A 25286-nucleotide genomic window follows, 5' to 3' on the forward strand; every position below is an offset into this window, starting at 1 on the left:
TTTCATCGTTTTACAGTTACAGTTACATACTGTAGTGTAGACCAAAGTAATGATTTTATGATTTATTGCGCAACATTCTCATTGAAGAAGTTGTTGCCTGTACATATGCATTAAGTTTTAGAAGTAGTAATTGATATATTGCTTCTGGAAGTATCAAGGTATTAAAGTTACATAAATTTTGTATCTAATTTTAATATCTATGCATTGTTGCATATTTCATTACCACTGAGTATGCTATTATTTTTGCTTGGCTGAATTCCAAAAGAGAAAATATACGGTACAACATAAAATAAACCTTATTTTACGCTTCTGAGTCAGCCAATAGCTATTCATAGCTAATGTTGTAATGTTGACACCCGACTATAAATAAAAATGTGTATCTTGTATCTTGTATCTTGTCAGATATAGCAAAACAAAAACGTTAACTCATGACACAGTCAGCATTTCATACTGGGCCAATATGGGCCCCCATATTGCTTTCTATCTTAGCCCAAGATGGTAAAACTATAATGGCCCCAGATGGTATTTGCATCTGGAATTTAAATGATCCCATGTGGGTTGTAATGTGGGCCCCATGTGGACTCCTTCTGTGTGCCAGATCTTATACACCATGTGAGGCCTTTCTGGTCCGATATCGTATACAGTATGTACTGTTCAGTGCCATTCTTGGTTTTCTTTGGTCTTATTTTTGATTGATATTTTCAACAGGTTATGTACACATTGATAGCTGCCAATGTCGTTGTTTCGGGATCACGATGGACTGTGTTTTACTCTCCCTATCTATCACACCTCCTAGACACTTTGCCACAAATATATATTTGCAAGCATTTTTCATGTTTCTAAGAGATCGGTAAAGTGCAATAAAATAGTTCAATGGATTTATCAAAGTTGTTTCTCACATTTGAGAAAAAATCCATTTAGTTATTTATAATAATTAAAACACGTACCTGTTAAAGAACTGTGAAATAATTAATATATCCACAACATGGCTGTAGTCCCATGTGGTTGCTATCCTATTCAAAATTGTGCCCAGTTCAAATAATCTCACGAGATTTAAACTTTTTTTTTAAATGTTTTTTTTTTGTTTAATTTATTGTATGGTGTAACATATTAAGATATGATTGTCACATCATTACAATATTTTTGAACTAATACTAATAAATCATAAAAATGATATACTGGCCGCACAGTCAATATAACAAGTTCTATGGGACCAATATGTTGCCTTTCTGGGAAACATATATTATTTGAGACCAAAAAATATATTAGAAATTCAAACAAAACGTACAAGAACGATTTTTATACTAGTGACAATATCTATAGATTAAAATCAATACAATTGTATATCGTATCGCTGAAACAGTGTATATGGTTCCAATATAGGTCTGATGTGGGCAAATACTTACAATATCCCCATAATCTGTTACTGATCCCTCAGGTGAATCCAGCTATTTAGCTGGTCCTGACGTGAAATTAACTAAAGCCAGTAAGAACTCTTTGAGATATGCAACCCCTGTACTCTTGAGTCATTCCGCCAATCCTCTAATTTTGGTCATTTTAAATCGTTGATGTCAGATTTGAAAGGTTAAATTTGTAAAAGCTCAGCCAGTCAAAAATAAACAAATTCAGAATTACGGAGACATGGACTGCATGCATAAAATTATTGTCCTGTGCTGTTATTATTATTATTTATTTATTATTATTATTATTATTATTAAGATAAGGCTACACATTCCTTTTTACATCTCATACTTCCTCAGAATCCACTGTGCTGTTTCGATCGGGTTAACTGACATGTCCAACGGGTTAACAGATTGGTGCATGCAAAATTTGCCCAACTGATTTGATACAAATTGGTGTACTGGGGCTAATCCATCGGAGTGTGCAGTTGTTTCAAGTTTAAGTTTATTTATTTAGTCTTGGCATATTACATGCATGAGACTATGACAGCATTATACAAATAAAACATCAATGTGGAATGCATATGGTTGCAACTCAAAGCATACAATTGTTATAAGTATTATTTATCACAATAGCTACAAATAGTTATATTTACTTCAATGACTAGAAAGGTTGCAAGATGTGACATTTGTCAGTAAGTAACAACGTAGGATATACATATGGGTACTACATTCAGTGCACAATCTGCATGACTAGAAAAAAGGCTATATATAGTTGTACAAGTAACTGACAGGGATTTAGTCATAATAAGTATTAACAAGTACAAAAGTATGAAGATATACCAAAATATGCTTTACACGGAGAATGAGTTACAAGTATGAAATGAGGCTTAATAAAAGTGTGTTATCTGGCTAACTAAAACATGACATAATAGATTTACAAAACATAGCAAGTTTAACAAGTGGAGGTTTGTCATTGCAATTCATGAATTTTTTCAAATTTGTAGGTATTTGTATGGAAACTCTCATAGCTGAGCGTGTCTCATTTTATTATTGCATGCAGATGTGATATTCCGGATCCCGGCTCAAGTCCAGGTTTTAGATATCGCTAAATCCAATATGGCGCTGCCCATGAGAAAGTCACGATTGTTTAGTAATTTTGTGTTTTTTGTGAAATCATATGGTAAATTGAGTGTGTCATACTACAGTACTGTTCGTGTTCGATTTGCACCAAGCCCAACTGGCATGCTGCATCTCGGTGGGCTAAGGACAGCTTTATTTAACTATTTATTTGCTAGATCAAGAGACGGGAAATTTATTTTGAGGATTGAGGACACCGACCAGGTATAAACCACAGGTGGCAGTAACGTACCTAGGATATAGTATGGATCCATGAGCCATAAACACTTAAATTTATTACAATTAATGTTCTACTGGTTTCCCAGTAGTTTCCGGACCCAAGTAGTTTTCCGGACCTTTCACATTTCGTGCTGTACAGACTTTACGCCGTAGTAAAACATCTGGGTAACAATATCATAATATGAAAGTAGGTGCTACCTAAAAGGCAGAGCTCCCATGAAAAATCACCAGTGCCTGTTAAAAATTAAAGGAATGGTGCTGGAATTATCTGGAATTATGGATTCGTTTAGGAAGTTTATGTTCTTTAGATCTATTAAAATTATTAATGATAATTCATGATTTCTGAATGCATGTTTTAGACTGCATCAAGATTAATTCTCGACATGTGAAAACTCTACAAATATTCTGTATATAATCAAAAGAAAGTTTGGTATAGATTAACATCTGCACCAAGATAAAGAAAAAAAAAAAGTATTTGAATAATTTCTGTTATTCTTATTAAAACGCACTGCATCAACAATTTTACATAACTTATTATCATACTGGAAACCAGTCACAAAATGGTAACTGCTTCAAATTGAAAAGCTTGAACTTTGAAAATTTCAAACCTAACAGAATCTCATTAGGCCAATAGCCAAAGGAATTCTGTGTCTTTGCGTGTGAATGTTGGGCAATGAGGACTTAATGTAAAAAGTTAATGTTCCAATTTCAAATTTAATTACAATAGACTTTAGTTATACAATATTTTCAAAACTCATAATAATACAAAAAAAATGAAATAAAAAATAAAAATTAAAAAAAAAATCTGGTCCAGGTGAGGTTCGAACTCTGGATTACAACGCGAACTCGCTAACCACTACACCATTGTGTAGTTATGACGTCATGAGACAAACATAAGTATATATAATAAAGTTCAGTAATGGCAGCGTGACAAAAGTCATTTCAAACTGAAAATATTGTGTTTTATTTCTTTTTTTCTTCGTAGAAAATATATTTAGCATTAATTTCTTATTATCAAACGCTCATTTGCATTTTTATTCAATATTCAAAGCAGTAAGCGAGACGCTTTTGTCAACCGTAAACAGTAAGCGTCTACTGACGTCTTTACTGATTAATTACTATGTGCATAGTGTACTTGAAAAAATCCGAACAACACCGATTCCAAAAAGTACTACGAATTTTCAACTCGATAGTATACACAGTTAGATCTCTCTATTCATTTTATTTTTCATACGTTTAACTGTAATGCGACGCTGTCGGCGCCGCTTTGCGGCGCCGTTAGCTCTGCTATTATCTAGACATTTGTTGCCTTTACCTAGCATTACCGAACTTATTTAATATGAAATTAGGTGCTACCTAAAAGGTAGAGCTCCCATGAAAAATCACCAGTGCCCGTTAAAAATTAAAGGAGTGGTGCTGGAATTATCTGGAATTATGGATTCGTTTAGGCAGTTTATGTTCTATTAGATGTATTAAAATTATAAGTATTAATGATAATTCATGACTTCTGAATGCATGTTTTAGACTGCATCAAGATTAATTCTCGACATGTGAAAACTCCACAAATATTCTGTATATAATCAAAATAAAGTTCAGTATAGATAACATCTGCACCAAGATAAAGAAAAAAAAACGTATTTGAATAATTTCTGTTATTCTAATTAAAACTTTTTAAAGTTATGTCTACTGACTACTTCACAGGCACTACAGTGGAACCTGACATCAAAACTAAACACATGTTAAATTTCACATGAATGACTTTAGTTACACAATATTTTCAAAACTCATAATAATACAAAAAAAATGAAATAAAAAAATTAGAATTAAAAAAAAACTGGTCCGGATGAGGTTCGAACTCACGACCTTTGGATTGCAACGCGAACTCGTTAACCACTGTGCCATTGTGGAGTTATGACGTCATCAGGACAAACATAAGTATATATAATAAAGTTCAGTAATGGCAGCGTGACGAAAGTCGTTTCAAAATTAAAAATATTGTATTTTATTTCTTTTTACTTCGTAGAAAATGTATTTAGCACTTATTTCTTATTATTAAACGCTCATTTGCATTTTTATTCAATATTCAAAACAGTAAGCGAGACGCTTTTGTCAACCGTAAACAGTAAGCGTCTACTGACGTCTTTACTGATTAATTACTATGTGCATAGTGTACTCGAAAAAATCCGAACAACACCGATTCCAAAAAGTACCACGAATTTTCAACTCGATAGTATACACAGTTAGATCTCACTATTCATTTTCTTTTTCATACGTCTAACCGTAATGCGACGCTGCGGCGCCGGTAGCTCTGCTATTATTTGAAAGTCCCGGTTGTTTTAACTTACTTCGATGTAATGTTTACAAAAGAGATTTGTCAACTGCAGGGGAATTTCAGTTACAGTGCGCATGCGCAGAAATTGAGGCCATTTGAAGGTAAACATCAGTCAAGTGATGCTCCCATTTACAGACGATACAGTAAAAACATACTGATAGTAATAAAATAAAACAACGAAAGTCAGAAAAATTCGACCTTTTCACTTAATTAACAATTAACAATTAACTACGACATTCAATCATCGATTAAAAAGAGGAACCAAAATAGACAGGGATTTACCTATGATACCGTCTATCAATCAAATTTTTAGCATCAGTGTCCATGCCCGAGTGGTCAGGGCGTTACTACCAATTCTGAGACCGGTCTTGTTGTTTTTTAGAAATCGTTGTTAATTGTATTAAAAGTTCTTAATTTCTTTTTTGTAATATTACCAGTTCGTTCAATACGTCCCGTCATTTTAGCGTGACGTTGCAAACGTCATTCAAACGTAATTAGACGTAACTGTAATGAGCGTATTATAAATCTAGTATTTGTTAAATTCTTGAAATATTCTTTTCTAATTATCATCTCGCCGTAGAATTATGTTTTAATTTTGAATATATGTAACGAAATCGGAAATGTTTGCTTTTAGAGAAAGGTTACAACAGTGCAATGAAAGGTCCGGAAAACTACTCGGAGTAACTGAGATATTAATGGAATTAATTGCCCCCTTTGAGGCCTCATCTACATTTATGTTATGAACGCAAGTGTAATAAGAATTCTGCATGGTGTTAATGAAGAACCTAAGTTTTTTCTGTGAAAATTTTATGTTTCTACTATGTTTTGTTTGAAAGTTACAGGCAAAAAATAGCAATTTCGGTCCGGAAACTACTGGGAAACTAGTATGGGGGGAAAATGACAAAAAGCCATTTTGAAAAAAAATTTGCACCTGTGACAAGAACAGTTTGACATGTGCATTGCTTCCAGGTCTGTATTTTTTTTTCAAAACAATATTTCCTGATCAATGATTGGCCGTCCTTTGGGCAAAAGAATAATCTTTCAGAAAAACCTTACTTCAAAGCCCAGTTCCAAACCGTTTACGCATCACGAATGAGCAGTGGCGTACAAAACGGTAGTGTTTTCTATACCCGAATAAATCTCACACATTTTTAGCACCAAAGTCTTCCCACTAAAACACATCAAGTACATCGTGTAGTTAAAAGTAGCGTTTCTAGCAGTCAGAATTGACTAAATGTAAACTAAGAAGACTAAAAGTAATGTTCAATCCTACTTAGTTACTTACCAGTTGCTAATTAATTTGAATTTGGTAAATAATCTTCGTGTACCATAGCTGCTTGTTTGGATTTTATCGCTACGTTTGAAATACGTAAACTGCCTCCGCAAATGAAAACGTTCTTTACAACGATCGTTTTGTCATCGATAATCATGGTAGGCGAAGGTAATTTGCGAAAGCGACAAAGTTAAATAGCGAATCTGTATGTGACAAAGTAGGATTGAACATTATTTTCGGTCTTGTTAGTTTGCATTTAACCTGTTCTGAACGGTTATAACGTTATTTTAAACTGGCACAGTGTGCTTGGTGTATTTTAGGGGGAAGACTTTGGTGCTAAAAATGTGTGGGATTTATTCGGGTAGAGAAAACACTACCGTTTCGTATGTCGTTGTTCGTTCGTGATGCGTTAACGGTTTGGAACTGGGCTTTGAAGTAAGGCTTTTCTGAAAGATTATTCTTTTGCCCAAAAGACGACCAATCATTGATCAGGAAATACTGTTTTGAAAAAAAATGCAGACCTGGAAGCAATGCAAATGTCAAACTGTTCTTAATCACCTTTCTAATGGCTCATTGTCACAGGTGCAAATTTTTTTTCAAAATGGCTTTTTGTCATTTTTCCCCCATAAAACATTATAATTGTAATAAATTTAAGTGTATATGGCTCATGGACCCATACTGTATCCTAGGTACATTACTGCCACCTGTGGTATAAACGTATAATTTTTGTTCCGGCAACCATAATTAACTTACGCTGTCTTTAGTTTCTGATGTCCAATAAGTATTGGCCAAACAACTGTTGTTTACCCAACTTAGGTTGAACCGCAGAAGCCTTAATTATTTGGCTTATCGGGATGACTTATTTTATGATCTGTTATTTTATAGCTGTGATGATATCCCTCTAAACCTTACCTGTATCTGCATTTTACTGTTAGGAAAACGAAGACGTGAAAAAATCCGAAAAAAGTCATAAAATACAGGTCAAACTTGCTTCAATAAATTTCACATTAATATTCATGTATTTGGTATTCACAAACAATCCGTCGTTGATCAAATCTTCTGTTAACGCGCCTGGCATATCCGACCACGACATAGTGGTTACTTATATAGGTACAGGTCCCATAACTTATTTTTTGTTTTTCACAAAGTTATGCCCCTTCTTCAACTCAGCTATATTTCAGGTGTTTTCTGTTATCTCATTAAAGATCATAAGTTGGGTAAGTTCTATGGTTCAAAATCCGGACCCCCACTCCCCACTCACCCCTTGTAATTGCTTATGCCCATGTTTTCATGAATATAACTTTTATTTTAGTGACAAGATTTTTGATAGTCAGTTGTTTCCACCCTCAAACAGCTCTTGTTTGGCATTTTACTCTTTCACTTTCTTCTATTACAGGTATGGGTTTCTTGATGATATTTTATAGTATTCTTGTCTTTCCCGCCCCCAACCACCCCTCCCTAAGACTGACATCTCCACCTTAAGGTTATATTAAAGATTACTGTGTCTTGCATTATCAGCAGGTGACATAGGACCATACAGTGATAGTAAGTGGGGGAACCAGTGTCCTTTGAACACACATTTAATAGTTATATTATAGTGGATAAATTTATCACACACACTCCTGTTGTAGGAAGTGAAAATATTTTATTGTACTTATTCAGACAAGGATAGTGCCAGAAGCTGTGCAGAAGTTAGAAAGTGTTTTGCAATGGGCAGGATTGGTGCCAGATGAAAGTAAGATAATTTTTATCAGTTACCTTGTGCTTATTAATCCTATAGTGTCTCACAATACTTTGGAATCAGTATGCTTTGAGGGGAGTGAGGCTAACTGACGTTCATTTCATAGTGTCATCAATACAAAGTGGTAATTAAAATTCCCACTTATTTTACCTTAACTTCTGAAATCTAAGAATTAATAGCCATGCGAAATAGTCCAGATCACTTTTTGTTTAGAAATGACAGATTGATTTTACAATTAAAACGATCGTGTTTATATGAGTATCTCATGAGCTAGTCACCTTTATACACTAGAAGACTGGGAACACAAATTTGGGAAACTGGTTGGACCTCCGAGAAAGCTATATCAAGGGGCAGAGATGTCAAAGTTTGTTTAATTAAACACACTGCAAATACAAAAGTTACCATATCATTCTAAATTAAACAGTTATGTAGTTTGTTCTGTTCGTCTTATAATTATACAATGTACTATCTTACAGTAATTACGGAAACACTGAACATAGCTAATTTTTAGCTCGACTTTTCGAAGAATAAGTAGAGCTATCCTACTCACCACGGCGTCAGTGTCGGCGTCACACCTTGGTTAAGTTTTTCGTACCAGTCCACATTTTGACAAAGTCTTTTGAGATAAAGCTTTGAAACTTTCAACACTTGTTTACCATCATCATTGCCAGTTATAGGCAAGAGCACATAACTCCATCAAGGATTTTGGCTGAATTATGGCCCCTTTTGACTTAGAAATCATGGTTAAGTTTTTCGTACCAGTTCATATTTAGACAAAGTCTTTTGAGATAAAGCTTTGAAACTTTCAACACTTGTTTACCATCACTATGTCCAGTTATAGGCAAGAGCACATAACTCCATCAAGGATTTTGGCAGAATTATGGCCCTTTTTGACTTAGAAATCTGGGTTAATATTTCGTACCAGTTCATATTTTGACAAAGTCTTTTGAGATAAAGCTTTGAAACTTTCAACACCTGTTTACCATCACCATGTCCAGTTATAGGCAAGAGTACATAACTCCATCAAGGACTTTGGTTGAATTATGGCCCCTTTTGACTTAGAAATCTTGGTTAAGTTTTTCGTACCAGTTCATATTTTTTGTAAAGTGTTTGACATATGACTTTGAAACTTTTATCACTTGTTTAGTATAATAGTCTCTATCTGTAGGAAAGAGAACATATTAACTCTGTCATCTATTTTGGCTGAATTATGGCCCTTTTTGGACTTTGAAATTGGTTCTGTTTTCATACAAGTCCATGTTTTGTCAAAACTATTTGACATATGGCTTTTAAACTTTGAACACTTGCTTATCACTATGATTTACATCTGCAGGCAAGAGTACATAACTATTTTGACTGAATTATGGCCCTTTTTGGACTTTGAAATTGGCTCATATATTGCCATTTAGTGCAAGACTTATTGAAATCAAAGTAATACAGGAACATTGTTTGTCTAATCTATTTATTTCTTTTGTCTGAATATCCGTGGAAATATTTTGACCCCATTCTTCAATCAATTCTTCGAATAGTCGAGCGCGCTGTCATCAGACAGCTCTTGTTATATTTACCATAATCACCAAGTACCAAAACTGATTTCTTCTTTACAAAAGGTAATGCCATTTAAAATTTTGATTGACAGGTCCTTCAGCAGGTGGAAGTTATGGACCATATCTTCAGGTCAGTTTCGTGATTTGGCTTGCCATGTAATATGATGCTTAAAATATGCAGAGACATTTGCAATACATTAGCAGCTATTAACAATACTTATACAGAACTCCAGAACCTAGTTTCATAAGGAAAGGTTCATCCAGAAATTAGCTCCTACTTCAAAACAATTTGAATATTGGTTTATTATTAGAGTTTTAGATTTCATTGACATTTTCAAATAATATTTGAGTAAAGAGTCATGGTATTTCTTTTTCAGTCCCAAAGACTTCACTTGTACAGGGATAGTGCTGAAATGCTTTTAAAGGTATTACACATTGTTTTATACTTTTGAAAGGGAAAGAATAAAATTGTATTTTAATCACAGAATGGTACCAATTCTTCCTGCATTGTCTATCCAAATTATAAAAGAAATATGTAGTTGATATGCTGTTCTAAATTTTTACTGGTATAGTGTGTTTTAATTGATCTGGCGGGGGGCGGAGTTAATCTCTGGCTTATGCAAATAATGGTAATCTAAAAAAAAAGCAAATAGGTAGAGCTACAGTGGTTACAGTATAAAGTAGATGGCCAGTGAATAAGAAATCAGGTTGTCCGAATATATTACATATCCTGCACAATAATGCAGTGGACTGTCGCGAAACCCCACCCCACCAGATCGATTGAAATGCACAATATCCTTCATTGAAGTGTTGGCTTGTCAGAGTCTTTATTTTACCTTAGAATGCACCACTTGACAGCGTTGCCTTAGAATGCACCACTTGACAAAGTTGTCATGTCTCTAATTAACTATTAAATTATTCACAGTGTCTACTAACAGAACTGCTTTAGAACCAAAATTTTGAGTTTTCAGATTTGGGGATGGGGAGGTGTATTTTCAATAGGAGGAATTTATATCAAAGCAAGACCATTTTATTTGAAAATATATTTGTTTTAACCTTTCCCTTGCTTAATTTCTAAAATGGACTGGTCTATCATTAAATTTGGGCAATACCATTTAGTATTTGAAGGAGTGTTCACTGAAAATTTACTGACTGAATAGCGAACAGTGCAGACCATAGTCAGCCTGCATAGATCTTGGTCTGCGCTGATCGCAAAGGCAGAATCATTTGCTGTCAGCTGGCTTAAAGGGTTCCACTGTAATATGAAAATCATTTGTTTATAGTCATGTTAACCTTTTAAAGATACATAAAAATCAGATTTTACAGAATACATTATAATTTACAGAGTGAGCATTGCTACCATTGTTTCTGCACAGAGAGGAGATTGGAATTATTGCGGAAAGAGGCTGCAAGACGTGGCGAAACACCACGGTATGACAACAAGTGTAGACACCTCACATCACAGGAAGTGCAAGAGAAAATGTCACAAAATGTTCCATATGTTATTAGATTTAAGGTACATCTTCAGCTACACAGAGGTTTAGAATTTCCATCCTTGGTCCACACCAACTACCCTTGAAGTATTTACATGTAAAAGGCATGGAACTCTGTTTCCAGCCATGAAGGTGTTTAGATTAGGTTACAATAAAAACAATAAAAGAATGTGATAAGCAACATAAAAATATGGGAAAGATATCCAATGCCAGTCATATACGTCAAATATTGAAAAATCCTTTTCTATGTATTTAATTATGTCTCCCACTATACAGTGGTGTGGGAGACATATTGATTTACTCCAGTCTGTGTGTCAGTGTGCTGTCACAAAGATTGTCCGCATTCTAAGTCAAACATTTCTCATCTGATATTCACCAAACTTGAACAAAATGTGTTTGACCATAAGACCTCGGCCAAGTTCAGTAACTAGCCAAATCCGCCCAGGCACTTTTGAATTATGGCCCTTGAATTACTGATTGGATCCGCTCATCCAGACCATCTGATTGGATCCACTCGTCTAGACCATCTAGAGAAACTAGACATTTTTGATAGGGCAGTTGTGGGAGACATGCGCTTTTCTCAAAAGCATGTCTAGTTTAACTAGTCTTAAGTATATGAGTCACTTGTTTATATAGTGTTTATATAGAACAACAGTCATTGTCGGTATCAGCTGATTATTAAAAAACATTTTTTTCATTTAAGTAGTATGCATTTATATTGTGTTTAGCTGTACATGTATCAAGTGGGCATATTATATAGTACTGTTAAAACACATAAACCTATTGATTTTATGTTTACATTAAACTATGTGTAGTAATTGTTCATATTTTCAAGTATGAAATTTTGGTCTTGTATACCTTTAACAATACTGTAGTTCACCTTGTCCCTGTTTGGTGCTGCAGAGAAAAGGTGTGATTTGCATGATAATATTGCTGTTGGGGAAAGGTACACTGATGGAAAATGTCTGTAATCTAAGTTTAAAGCTTGAACAATATTAGATATATAGAAACTTTGCTTTGGTAGTATGGCAAATTCAAGGGAAGGGAGGTTTTCGAGAAAAGTCGTGGGGAAGGACATTTGACAATACCAGAGAGTATTATGCTATGATCTATAGTGCTGCTGTGACACTGTTATCTGTCTGATTATCCTTTCTGTAAAGGCTTTCCCAAATACCTTTACTTCAATGTTGTTTATTTGTACATTTAGTATGAGCCATTAGAGAGTGCATGGACAGATCTTGTGTATGGTGTAATGCATGAGAAATCTGTGGGAGAATCACTGGAAGGAGATTTTGTAAGTATATTTACACTGCTAAATGCTTAACTTTTGTGTTCATTGAATACTTGTTGAAAATTTGGCACATTTAACACTGATTTCATATTTTGTTGAGAATAATTTTTCATTTGCTAAATGAAAGTCTGTAGTAAAGTAGTAAGCATTCATTGCAACATAGATAAACCAGATAGATAATAATTCTCCTATAACAGAGAAGTGTAATACTATGCCCCAATGATAACATGATGTTTACAAACATGACTATTACTTGTAATAGATTTAAATGTATCATAGGGAATTCAACATTTTTGTAAATTGTCAAAATCCGAATATTACAATTTTTTGTAATGATTATAAATTAGCTCAGAGGTAAAGCGTACTATTTATGTACAACAGAGCTTTTGCCGTGTGGGTTCGAAACTCAGCAAAGAGTGTTAATTTTCATTTCGTTCTTGCATAAAAAATTTAGATTCCTTCGTCTTCTTTATAACACAACAATGGAGAAATAGCTGATATGGCAGATGAGAAAGGTTTAGTACCTACATCAAAGGTGATATTAGTAAAATGCATGTACTTAAGTGAATAATGAACACAATATTCTTCTTCTTTCTTTTATAGTAATGGCAAACATTCTTGACAGAATATAATGGCCTGCATGGGGGTTAGTAAAAGTGATAGAGTTCTAGGCCTCCCAAGCTACTCAATCCACCCAGGAGAACCATAGCAACGTGATAAAAAATAGGTGCAAAAACCTAACACCTTAAAAACCTTAAATACATAAGATTCCATAACATGTACAAGTATGGCTTTTGTGCAGGAAAAACAAAGAGTTAGTAATGTTAGAAATTTAAGAGCAGATAGGATGAACTTATGGAGTCCGAACGCCTGCAACCAGCGCTGACTTAAATCTGGAGACCGAGTCAGCACTGACTACACTCTGTAGCAGAGAGTTCCACAGGCAGACAGTACGTGGAAAGCATGAATATTTGTGTATGTCATTTGATGGTGAGGCAGGTTGATAAGCTTGGTTGTGATAATGCCTGGATGATCTGGTTTGTGGATTTAGGAACTGGTTCATATTAAGATCAACATGATTGTTTACAATTTTGTAAAATAGAACTAATCTACTATCACGATGCCTATCTTCTATGGATTGCCAACCTAACGAAGACATGATGTTTGTCATATAAAGACATATATGCAAATTATAAGCAATTATGTTATATAAAGACATATATGCAAATATAAGCAATCAAAGAAAGAATTCGGGAACAGAAATGAAAATGAATAAGAAAAGCAAAACAGAAATTATCTGAAAAAATCCTTATAAGGATTCGCACTCATACACAACGATTTGCTGAATTCATATTGTTATCTGCATTTTATTCGACTGAGCAATTTTACCATAAACTTATTTAAGACACTGAAAATGAAACAAATACTGATATTTACTTGTCAAGTAATGTGCAAGAAATATGATTTATTATTTCATCAGTTATCATGAAATGGACGATTCCTTGCATTTGTGCGAGAATCACATTATCATTGGGGATTAGTACAATTTCAAATCAAAAGTGAATGAATTATTTCAGCGGTAGATCTATGATCTTTTACACAACATATTTATTAATATACTTTTTGCTGTTAATCTATTTTCAGGTGGTAGTGAAAACAGATGGATACCCCACTTATCATTTTGCTAATGTTGTTGATGATCATTTTATGAAGATTTCTCATGTATTGAGAGGGGAGGTAAGATTTCTTATGTATTGAAAAGGCATGTTACACAGTGGATTTCGGATATTTGAATAACCAATTTGTCAGAACATAATATTCAAATAACAGGAATATTCAAATATCAGAATGATAAATTTTCACCTTTTTTTAGTACAAATCACACTTTATATAAAATGTAATTTTAATTGGTTATGATACAGTTGATTTCGTTTGATATAATAGTTTGCTACATTACTTGTGTTTGTGTTTTGCCCAGATTGGTAAGGGACCTACATTGTCCAGAGGTTAAAACTGTTGACTTAAAAACAATTGGATGTGAAATTCTTCCGTGGAAGGAACTTATTCAGCTGACTTTCGAAGATTGTAGGTCCTACCTACTTCTTTGCAGGAAATGTTGCTTAGAGTGGTTATAACCATATGACCTAAGTAGTTTTATTGCGGCTCGAACCTATCAAACAGATTGGCAAACCCTTGTACTCTAAAGTTGTGAACTGGAGGCCATTTGTTATCAGTTGACATGCATGATGTTTTGATATTACTTCCATATACACAACAGTGAATTTTGCGAAATCAGTATAATTTGTAAGGGGTGTAATTTATTTGGAAGATTCAGGGTTGTATCAGATAAGATCCCAGTGAACCATTAATTTGATACCCCCACAATAGTACTATATTGACCAAAACCATGCAGTTTTATGTACCTGAAACTAGGTTCTGTCAAATATAGTTACTTTGAGAAAATGTTTACCTAGTCAGACAGTTGAAACAAAACTGTTAACTGTTACAAAAAATCTTAACCATGAAAACTATTTTAAGAAAATAATAATAATGTTTTGCAGCCAAAAGACTAGTATATTTTTGGCTATAAAGTCTAAATATTTGGATTTACATGTTTTTAGTGATGTGTGTTTCAGGAATGGACGATATCAACCCCAAAACATTTACAGATGTATAAAGCCTTTGGTTGGGAGCCACCCTTATATGCACATTTACCTTTAATACTTAATAGGTAAATATAACTTTATAGTATACATTGAAAACACAGCAAGAAGTGAAGATGACTACTGTAAAAAAAATTTCATTAATGGTATGTAGATTTTAGAGAGTTGAAATAAGTATTATAACAGTGTTTTTATTTCTCAAGGTTACACATTTGAACAAGCCCTAGCATCCATATGGGCCTCTATAAGTAAAATAAAATTTGATAAGTTGGTGTAGTTTATTGTTATGTCTACCTCCACACAGTGGTGTGGGAAACATATTGATTTACTCCTGTCTTGTGTTTGTGTGCATGTGTCTGTCACAAATCTTGTCTGCGCTATAAGTCAAATATTTCTCATCCAATCTTCACCAAACTTGAACAAAATGTGTTTGACCATAAGTCCTCGGCCAAATTCGATAACTAGCCAAATCTGCCCAGCCAGTTTGGAATTATGACCCTTAAATTACTGAAAATCGGCCCTTTTACTCTTGTCTGCAATAACATTTCTCGTCCGATCTTCACCAAACTTGAACAAAATGTGTTTGACCATAAGTCCTTGGCCAATTTTGGTAAATAGCCAAATCGGCCCAGGCACTTTGGAATTATGGCTCTTGGATTACCGAAAATTGGCCTTTTTACTCTTGTCCGCCCTTAAAGTCGAACAGTTCTCATTTGATCTTCACCAAACTTGAACAAAATGTGTTTGCCAATAAGTCCTCGACCAAGTTTGATTACTAGCTAAATCAGCCCAGGCACTTCAGAATAATGGCCCTTGAATTACCGAACATCAGCCTTTTTACTCTTGTCCGTGCTCCGAGTCGAACAGTTCTTATCCAATCTTTACCAAACTTGAACCAGATGTTTTTGACCAAAACTCCTTGACCAAGTTCATTAAATAGCCAAATCGCCCCAGGCACTTCAGAATTATGGCCCTTGAATTACCCAAAATCAGCCTTTTTACTCTTCAAAGGTATATTTGTAGTGAGTAAACAGTATATAAAGACTGACTTACTATTTAGATGATTAGGCAGTTGTGGGAAACATGCGCTTTTCTCAAAAGCAGCTCTAGTTTTCTGCTTTTTTGCTGGGTCACTACTTTCCCAGTAATGAAAACAAGTATAATTTACAAAGTGTGTGTGTTTATGTGTACCCTTGATTGTGCCTCGTATTTAAGCCCGACTTTAGTTCTATCTCATTTATAGGTTTTATTTCAGATGTTAGTGTTACTTTGATGCTACACTACAGTTAAACTGTAAATAGTCTCTAGACAAGTAATAAAATGCCAGACAATGAAGCCAGGGATCCATTGTGTTTATGATAAGACTTTAAGATGAGATCCTGCATGTGTTTTTCAACAGTTACTGACATGTAAAAAGCAAATGGAAGCAGGAGTCCTAGGATCTTTGGTATCCCTTACTATCCTCCAATCATAAAATAACATGGAAATTTGATTTGATACAACACATATTAAATACATACATGTATTATTATTTACAGTGACGGGACCAAGCTGTCTAAAAGACAAGGAGATATAAAAGTAGAAATGTTTAAAGTAAGTGTGATTGTAACCACTACACTTTGCATAGTAAATTTATATACACATGTACACACTAGTACTTCAGATGCATTTTCTCTGAAGATCCAGTGAAGTATTTTAAACTCAAACTCCTGTATGTAATGACTGTACATATTTCAATTCCCATTGAAGTATTTTAAACTCAAACTTCTGTATGTAATGACTGTACATATTTCAATTCCCATTGAAGTATTTTAAACTCAAACTCCTGTATGTAATGACTGTACATATTTCAATTCCCATTGAAGTATTTTAAACTCAAACTCCTGTATGTAATGATTGTATATATTTTAATTTCCAGTGAAGTGTTTTAAACTCAAACTCCTGTATGTAATGACTGTACATATTTCAATTCCCAGTGAAGTATTTTAAACTCAAACTCCTGTGTGTAATGATTGTATATATTTCAATTTCCAGTGAAGTATTTTAAACTCAAACTCCTGTATGTAATGACTGTACATATTTCAATTCCCAGTGAAGTATTTTAAACTCAAACTCCTGTGTGTAATGATTGTATATATTTCAATTTCCAGTGAAGTGTTTTAAACTCAAACTCCTGTATGTAATGACTGTACATATTTCAATTCCCAGTGAAGTATTTTAAACTCAAACTCCTGTGTGTAATGATTGTATATATTTCAATTTCCAGTGAAGTATTTTAAACTCAAACTCCTGTATGTAATGACTGTACATATTTCAATTCCCAGTGAAGTATTTTAAACTCAAACTCCTGTGTGTAATGATTGTATATATTTCAGTTTCCAGTGAAGTATTTTAAACTCAAACTCCTGTGTGTAATGATTGTATATATTTCAATTTCCAGTGAAGTGTTTTAAACACAAACTCCTATATGTAGTGATTGTACATATTTCAATTTCCAGTGAAGTATTTTAAACTCAAACTCCTGTATGTAATGATTGTATATATTTTAATTTCCAGTGAAGTGTTTTAAACACAAACTCCTATATGTAGTGATTGTACATATTTCAGTTTCCAGTGAAGTATTTTAAACTCAAACTCCTGTGTGTAATGATTGTATATATTTCAATTTCCAGTGAAGTATTTTAAACTCAAACTCCTATATGTAGTGATTGTACATATTTCAATTTCCAGTGAAGTATTTTAAACTCAAACTCCTGTATGTAATGATTGTATATATTTCAATTTCCAGTGAAGTAATTTAAACTCAAACTCCTATATGTAGTGATTGTACATATTTCAATTCCCAGTGAAGTATTTTAAACTCAAACTCCTGTATGTAATGATTGTATATATTTTAATTTCCAGTGAAGTGTTTTAAACACAAACTCCTATATGTAGTGATTGTACATATTTCAATTTCCAGTGAAGTATTTTAAACTCAAACTCCTGTATGTAATGATTGTATATATTTCAATTTCCAGTGAAGTGTTTTAAACACAAACTCCTATAAACAAAAACAATCTACATTGATTTTTTAACAGCATTTCAAATGCAGTTTTAGTATCATTTAACGGCTTTTAAAGAGCGTTTTTTCTATAACTTATTGTAGAATATTTTGTTTATTTCAGGAAAAGAATTATGATCCGAATGCAATATTAAACTATCTTACTACTGTGGGTAGAGGCTTCACTAGTAGCACTGAGGGCAAAACACTGGAAGAAATGATAAATTTAGTGAGATATTTTCTTTATGTTCTGTGACTGTTTTTTGAGCATCTTCATAGGTAATGAATAAATATATGGGTATGTAATGGTTAAATTAAAAATGTGAACTCAGTACTGGAAAGGAAATATATACTTCCAAGGTTATAAAACTGAGTATAAAGACCAGTGTCAGGATGCAACATTGCTGTTATGTTCTTTCAGATATAATGTAGCGAGAAATTCCCTTGTGCTTTGATGTATATTTTAGTCCCTTTTATTGTACTTGTGTTAAAATTGTATTGTGATCTCTTTTATATTTAGGCCTTTTTGTAGGTTGGATCTTTATCTAAATAAGGAGATAAATGAAAAAGGCATGATTATACAGATCATTTCAGTAGAAATATTGCAGTTTTAATGTAGAATATACAAATAAGAAATTTTTATAAGATGATGTTAACATTTATCTCTTTCAGTTTTCATTGGACACTCTAACTAGTCATTCTGCAAGACTTCAACCAGAGAAGTTGAAACACCTCAACAGAAAACATTTATATAGGAAATTCCACAGTAAACACAAACAACATATCATAGAGGAAACAAAACAACTTGTACATAAACATTATACTGACAGGTATGCTAAATACATGTACATAAACATTATACTGACAGGTACGCTAAATTCATGTACATAAACATTATACTGACAGGTATGCTAAATACGTGTCTCCATTTTGGTGACTTTTATGAAGTCCCCATTTTATTGACTGATTGCATAGGGTTGATCTAGAATTAATGTGACACTTATCATAGATTAAAGAAGAAAGTAGGTACTTCAATAAAAATTCATATTTAAAATATTCCATATTTACGTCATTCATATATAAAATTTGTAGTATATGCACAAAATATTAGTAGTTCAGTAAGGTTCATGTATTGAAATTAACTGTTCAGTGCATCAGTATATCAACACATACCACAGTGAATCTTTAATATATTAGCTTTGGAATTCTATAGGAAATGTATACATACATTTTGACCTGCCCCAATGCCTCTCCATAAGGGTTTGCTTGCTTCTATGGCGATCGGGCAGGGAAAGTCAGATGACAATGGTAAATTTTCCTTCCAAGCAGCAAATAGATAATATGTAAAATGTCATTTATTCTAGGTTACCCCGCTTAATAATATTGGTCACTAGTCATCATTTTTTTCTTTGAAAATTGGTACGTAAACAAAATCCTCTTCTCTATGCTGTTTTTGCATTTAAGTTTACAAAAGTAATTCTGATAATTTATGTCAAAGTGTAAAGTAATGGTTTGTGTGTTTGTAATTGTTTTAACAGTTAGCAAGTATATGGAGAGCTGTGCCACACACCCCAGCATCTGTGTTATCGTATTTGTCCCCACCCTGGTTAAGTTTTGATGCACTTTCACTTTATCTCAGTTATTACTAGATGGATCTGATTCAACTTTGGATCAACAGAACCTGTAGATAATATACCACAAACATCACCTTAAGCAAAGGAAAAACAGAGTATAAAATTTGATATGAAACTTTATTTTGTCATTTCAGAGTAACTGACAGTCATGTTTTAGACTCAAGTTATATAGAACGTATTCTCGATTGGGCATTAGTAAGTACATCTTATTAGTCGTGTTATTTTTACTGGAGAAATATGTTTGTACACATTATTATCTGTATTGTATTGCTTGATAGACAATTAAAGTCATATGGTTACTTTTGTAGTACCCATCCAGTATAAAACTGAGTAAAATATATCCTTAAAAATATCTGTTTTGAATAGACTAAGGAGGGAATATCTACCTGGCTGAAAAGTTTTTGTGCAGGATAAATGGGAAAGCCTTGTTACTGACAAAACAGTTACCTGCAAACCAGATATTCCCATATGCATCTACAACAGTGACAGATTGTTGTAATCTAAGCAAAACTTTAATTTTCTGGAAAACTGGAGCATATTCTGTGTCTTGCACTGTTCAATGTATAGGTAGACCATTTGGGTTATCAAAGCAAATATGAATAAACAAGTCCGTCACAAACACAGCCTTATGAGGATGTCCCTTGCAAATCATTACTGTTAATCCCATGTCATGTTTTTCATTTCAGGATCACAGAATATCTCACCTTGAAGATCTACTCAGTAAATCATTAGAATATATCTGGGTTTACCCTGACACCAATAAGGTCAAATTTTTGTTGTCAAAGAACAGAAAATGTAAAACGATCATTCAGGATACAGTCAATAAGTTGAATCTTGTGGAGACATTTGAGGAATCAATGGTGAAAGAAGTGTTGATGTGTTATTGTAAGGAAGAAGATCTGAAGATGAAACAGTATATGATAATGTTGAGAGGTTGTCTTAGCGAACAAAAGGTATACTATTTAGTACATGAAGCTTTTGTCTAGAAGTGTATCTACCAGTCTTAAAGTAATGATTATGCAAGGGTTCAGCTGTAATTGTTGTTTTTAGTTCACCTGAACACAAGGTGAGCTTTTGTGACTGCCCTGTGTCCGTCGTCCGTCGTCGTCCGTCCGTTGTTGTCAACAATTTGACTGTTAACACTCTAGAGGTCACAATTTTGACCCAATCTTAATGAAACTTGGTCAGAATGTTACCCTCAATAAAATCTTGGATGAGTTCGATATTGGGTCATCTTGGATAAAAAACTAGGTCACCAGGACAAATCAAAGGAAAAGCTTGTTAACACTCTAGAGGTCACAATTTTGGTTCAATCTTAATGAAACTTGGTCAGAATGTTACCCTCAATAAAATCTAAGACGAGTTCGATATTGGGTCATCTTGGTTCAAAAACTAGGTCACCAGGACAAATCAAAGGAAAAACTTGTTAACACTCTAGAGGTCACAATTTTGGTTCAATTTTAATGAAACTTGGTCAGAGTGTTACCCTCAATAAAATCTTTGATTAGTTTGATATTGGGTCATCTGGAGTCAAAAACAAGGTCACTGGGTCAAATCAAAGGAAAAACTTGTTAACACTCTAGAGGTCACAATTTTGACCCAATCTTAATGAAACTTGGTCAGAATGTTACCCTCAATAAAATCTTGGACAAGTTTGATATTGGGTCATCTGGGTTAAAAACTAGGTCACCAGGTCAAATCAAAGGAAAAGCTTGTTAACACTGTAGAGGCCATATTTATGTCTGTATCTTCATGAAACTTGGTCAGAATGTTAACCATGATGATTTCAAAATCCAGTTTGAATCTAGTTCATGTTAGATTAAAAACTAGGTCACCAGGTCAAATCAAAGGAAAAGCTAGTTAACACTCTAGAGGCCACATTTATGACCATATCTTAATGAAACTTGGTCAGAATGTTAATCTTGATGATCTATAGGTCAAGTTCAAATCTGGATCAGGTTGGGTTAAAAACTAGGTCACTAGGTCAAATCAAAGGAAAAGCTTGTTAACACTCTAGAGGCCACATTTAAGACTGTATCTTCATAAAACTTAGTCAGAATGTTAATCTTGATGATCTTTTGGTCAAGTTCAAATCTGGGTCATGTGGGGTCAAAAACTAGGTCACTGGGACAAATCAAAGGAAAAGTTAGTTAACACTTTAGAGGCCACATTTATGACCATATATTTTAATGAAACTATCTTGATGGTCTTTAGGTCAATAGGTCAGGTGAGCGATACAGGGCCTTCATGGCCCTCTTGTTTAAATGTGATATTTGCGTTTGCCAAGTATTGTTATTTGAGGCAGTTGTGTTGGGCTGTATTGTTTGATAGTCTCTGAATATACTGATTGTATTCTTCCATCATTGCTTTGGCTGATGTATTTATAGCATGACTGCTTGTAAAGTTTGTGCTAGATGAATGATCTACATACGATACATTCTTGCTAGGCTTAAGTCAAAACTTGAAGAAAATACGTGAAAATTTATTTTGATGTTATGTGATAAAACACTTATTTTAATGGTTTGCCAGTCAGTTGTCAAAATTATTAAATTTTGCCTTTTGACCAACAAGCTGTTCAGTAAGTGTATACTCTAACATGACTATTAACAAATTTTCGGTCAATAGAATCTGCTGTTTGTCAGGACTATAGCTCTGTCAATGTTAATAGTCCAAAAAGTTTCTTGTTTGTTAGTTGAAACTGAATATTCTTCAGGTTATTATTAATTTATGTGGATGACAAAGAAATAATATGGCTGGGGCTTAAAGATTTTTTAGACATTTGGAAAAAGTGGCATGTTAATGAAACGAAAAAATAAGTTAATCATCAGAATCAGAAAAAAAGGTAGAAGTCGCTGAACAAAAATAAGTAAAATGTTTACATATAAGCCCACATCGAAAATGAAATAGTCTCATAGATTATCACAAATACAGGCAGTTATTTTGGAGATTCTGCAGTTTTTATACACTGCTTTTTGTGTTGTAAACACCTTTAATATAAACGTTTACATGATCTATCCCCTAAGACATTTAAAATAGAGCAGACTTGTTCTTCCTATTTACAGGAAGGTCCATCTATAGCAGAGATGATGGAAACTTTGGGTAAACTTGAGACATTGAAAAGATTGACTAATGCTGTAAATTCACTGAAATACTAGAGATTGGGTAAACTTGAGACATTGAAAAGATTGACTAATGCTGTAAATTCACTGAAATACTGGAGATTGGGTAAATTTGAGACATTGACCAATGTTGTGAATATACTGGAATTCCTGGAAATACTGGAGATACAGGGTGTAAACATTACATAACAGGAGACACTGAAGAACTTGAAAAGTGTTGTAAATTCATTGAAATGCTAGAGACGGATTTAACTTGAGACATTGAACAGCACTGCAAATTTACAAAAAAATCCTAGAAATACTGGAGATACAGCGCGGAAACATTACAAAACTGGAGACACTGTGAAGAACTTAAAACAATGCTGTAAATTTACTAAAATACTGGGAAATATTGAGAATATGGGGTGGAGACATTGCATAACTGGAGACACTGAAGAGCTTGAACAATACTGTACATGAAATATATGTACTCAGAAAAATTGGAGATATAGGTTGGAACTATTTGCATAGCTGAAGACACTACAGGGCTTGGAAAACACAGTTATATTAGGTGATTAATGAAATTATAGCTGAGTAGCAAAATAAAATTGTCTAGAGAGTATGTATGTTGCTAAGTGTGGAACATTTTCCTACAAGAATAACAAAATGTGAAGGAAATTACCGCCAAATCTTCTAATAGAAGTAATAGGGAAAATAGAAATCACTTGAAAAGTACTACCGATAACATTGAATCTTTTAAAAGGAATAATTTAGAACGAGAAAACAAATTCTTCCTTTTTTCCAATAAAAAAATGAAGGAAAAAAAAAAAAACTTCATAAATTCAGGGTTTTTTCTTGATTACCCGGTAGCAAATTAACATAAGTTGTGAAAACTGAAGAAAGTATTGTCTATATATGGGGAGTCTGCACAGAGGCCTGTGGCACAGTCATAATGGTGAAATACAGCATTCATCCATGGTTACAGAATTAATATATATTTATGTTTTTAAGATATGTTTGTCATGTAAACAGTTCAGTCTATTATAAACCAGTTTGGGGTTGTCTGTTTAACTTTTAGTATACCGGTACTCTGAAGTTTATGAATTACTATTATTTATGTTGTACAAGAATGACATTCAAGTAACATATAAAAGTTAACAAGACTGTTGATTACAATTTGATATATTAAATAAATTAATTTTTAAACATCAGTGCTTTTTCTCCTTTGCATTCAGTGTTATATGTGTTAAACTGCTTTGAAACTTCCAACATTTTTTAAACATTTTTAGACTGTTACTTGCATTGAAGTTGTCCTCTGTACCTTTTTTAGCTCACCTGCAATGAAGTTGTCCTCTGTACCTTTTTTAGCTCACCTGAGCCAAAGGCTCAGGGTGAGCTATTGTGATCGCTCACCGTCTGGCGTGCATCCGTCCGTTGTCCATCCACACTTTCCTTTTAACAACATCTCCTCCTAAACCACCAAGCCAATTTTGATGAAACTTCCCAGGGATGATCCTTGGATGGTCTTCTTTAAAATTTGTTTAAAGAATTGAATAGACCCTTTTCCCATTCCGTGGTTACATGCAGAGTTATCTGCACATTGTTATCCAAAACGAGGCACAGACTGCTGGGTGGACATATTGATGTATTGTAATAATCGTTCTTTCTAATAAAATATCTGACAAAATGGAATTTTATTCTTGGTTTTATTTTTAGCTCATCTGATTTTTTGAAGAAAAAAAAATGATGAGTTATTGTCATCACTTGAGCGGTTGTCGGCGTCTGCGTCGGCGTTGCCTGGTTAAGTTTTATGTTTAGGTCAGCTTTTCTCCTAAACTATCAAAGCTATTGCTTTGAAACTTGGAATACTTGTTCACCATCATAAGCTGACCCTGTATAGCAAGATACATAACTCCATCTTGCTTTTTGCAAGATTTATGGCCCCTTTTGTACTTAGAAAATATCAGATTTCTTGGTTAAGTTTTATGTTTAGGTCAACTTTTCTCCTAAACTATCAAAGCTATTGCTTTGAAACTTGGAATACTTGTTCACCATCATAAGCAGACCCTGTACATCAAGAAACATTACTCCATCTTGCTTTTTGCAAGAATTATTGCCCCTTTTGGACTTGGAAAAATTATTTTCTTGGTTGAATATTATGTTTAAGTCAACTTTTCTCATAAACTATCAAAGCTATTGCTTTAAAACTTGCAACAGTTTTTCACCATCATAAGTGGACACTGTACATTAAGAAACATAACTCTCCTGCTTTTTGCAAGAATGATGGCCCTTTTTAGACTTAGAAAATCATGGGTAGGACAATATTTCTATTATACAAAAAAAATCAGATGAGCGTCAGCACCCGCAAGGCAGTGCTCTTGTTTAAAAGACCTCTTCACACATTTCTAGCCG

The 25286-nt window shown here is 33.7% G+C and overlaps 1 protein-coding gene across 1 annotated transcript; it reads left to right on the plus strand.

The window, feature by feature from the left end:
* Positions 1-2525: 2525 nt before the first annotated feature.
* Positions 2526-24082, plus strand: LOC128552716 (probable glutamate--tRNA ligase, mitochondrial). Its single transcript, XM_053533763.1, has 14 exons — positions 2526-2744; positions 8027-8099; positions 9745-9782; positions 10030-10077; positions 10998-11168; positions 12353-12439; positions 14081-14173; positions 15073-15167; positions 16638-16692; positions 18267-18371; positions 18815-18972; positions 19911-19971; positions 20463-20729; positions 22839-24082. Exons 1-14 carry the CDS (start codon positions 2532-2534, stop codon positions 22929-22931), a joined length of 1557 nt encoding a protein of 518 aa, XP_053389738.1. The 5' UTR covers positions 2526-2531; the 3' UTR covers positions 22932-24082.
* Positions 24083-25286: the final 1204 nt, after the last annotated feature.

This window comes from Mercenaria mercenaria, unplaced genomic scaffold (genome assembly GCF_021730395.1).
Source record: "Mercenaria mercenaria strain notata unplaced genomic scaffold, MADL_Memer_1 contig_3079, whole genome shotgun sequence".
Classification (NCBI taxonomy): domain Eukaryota; kingdom Metazoa; phylum Mollusca; class Bivalvia; order Venerida; family Veneridae; genus Mercenaria; species Mercenaria mercenaria.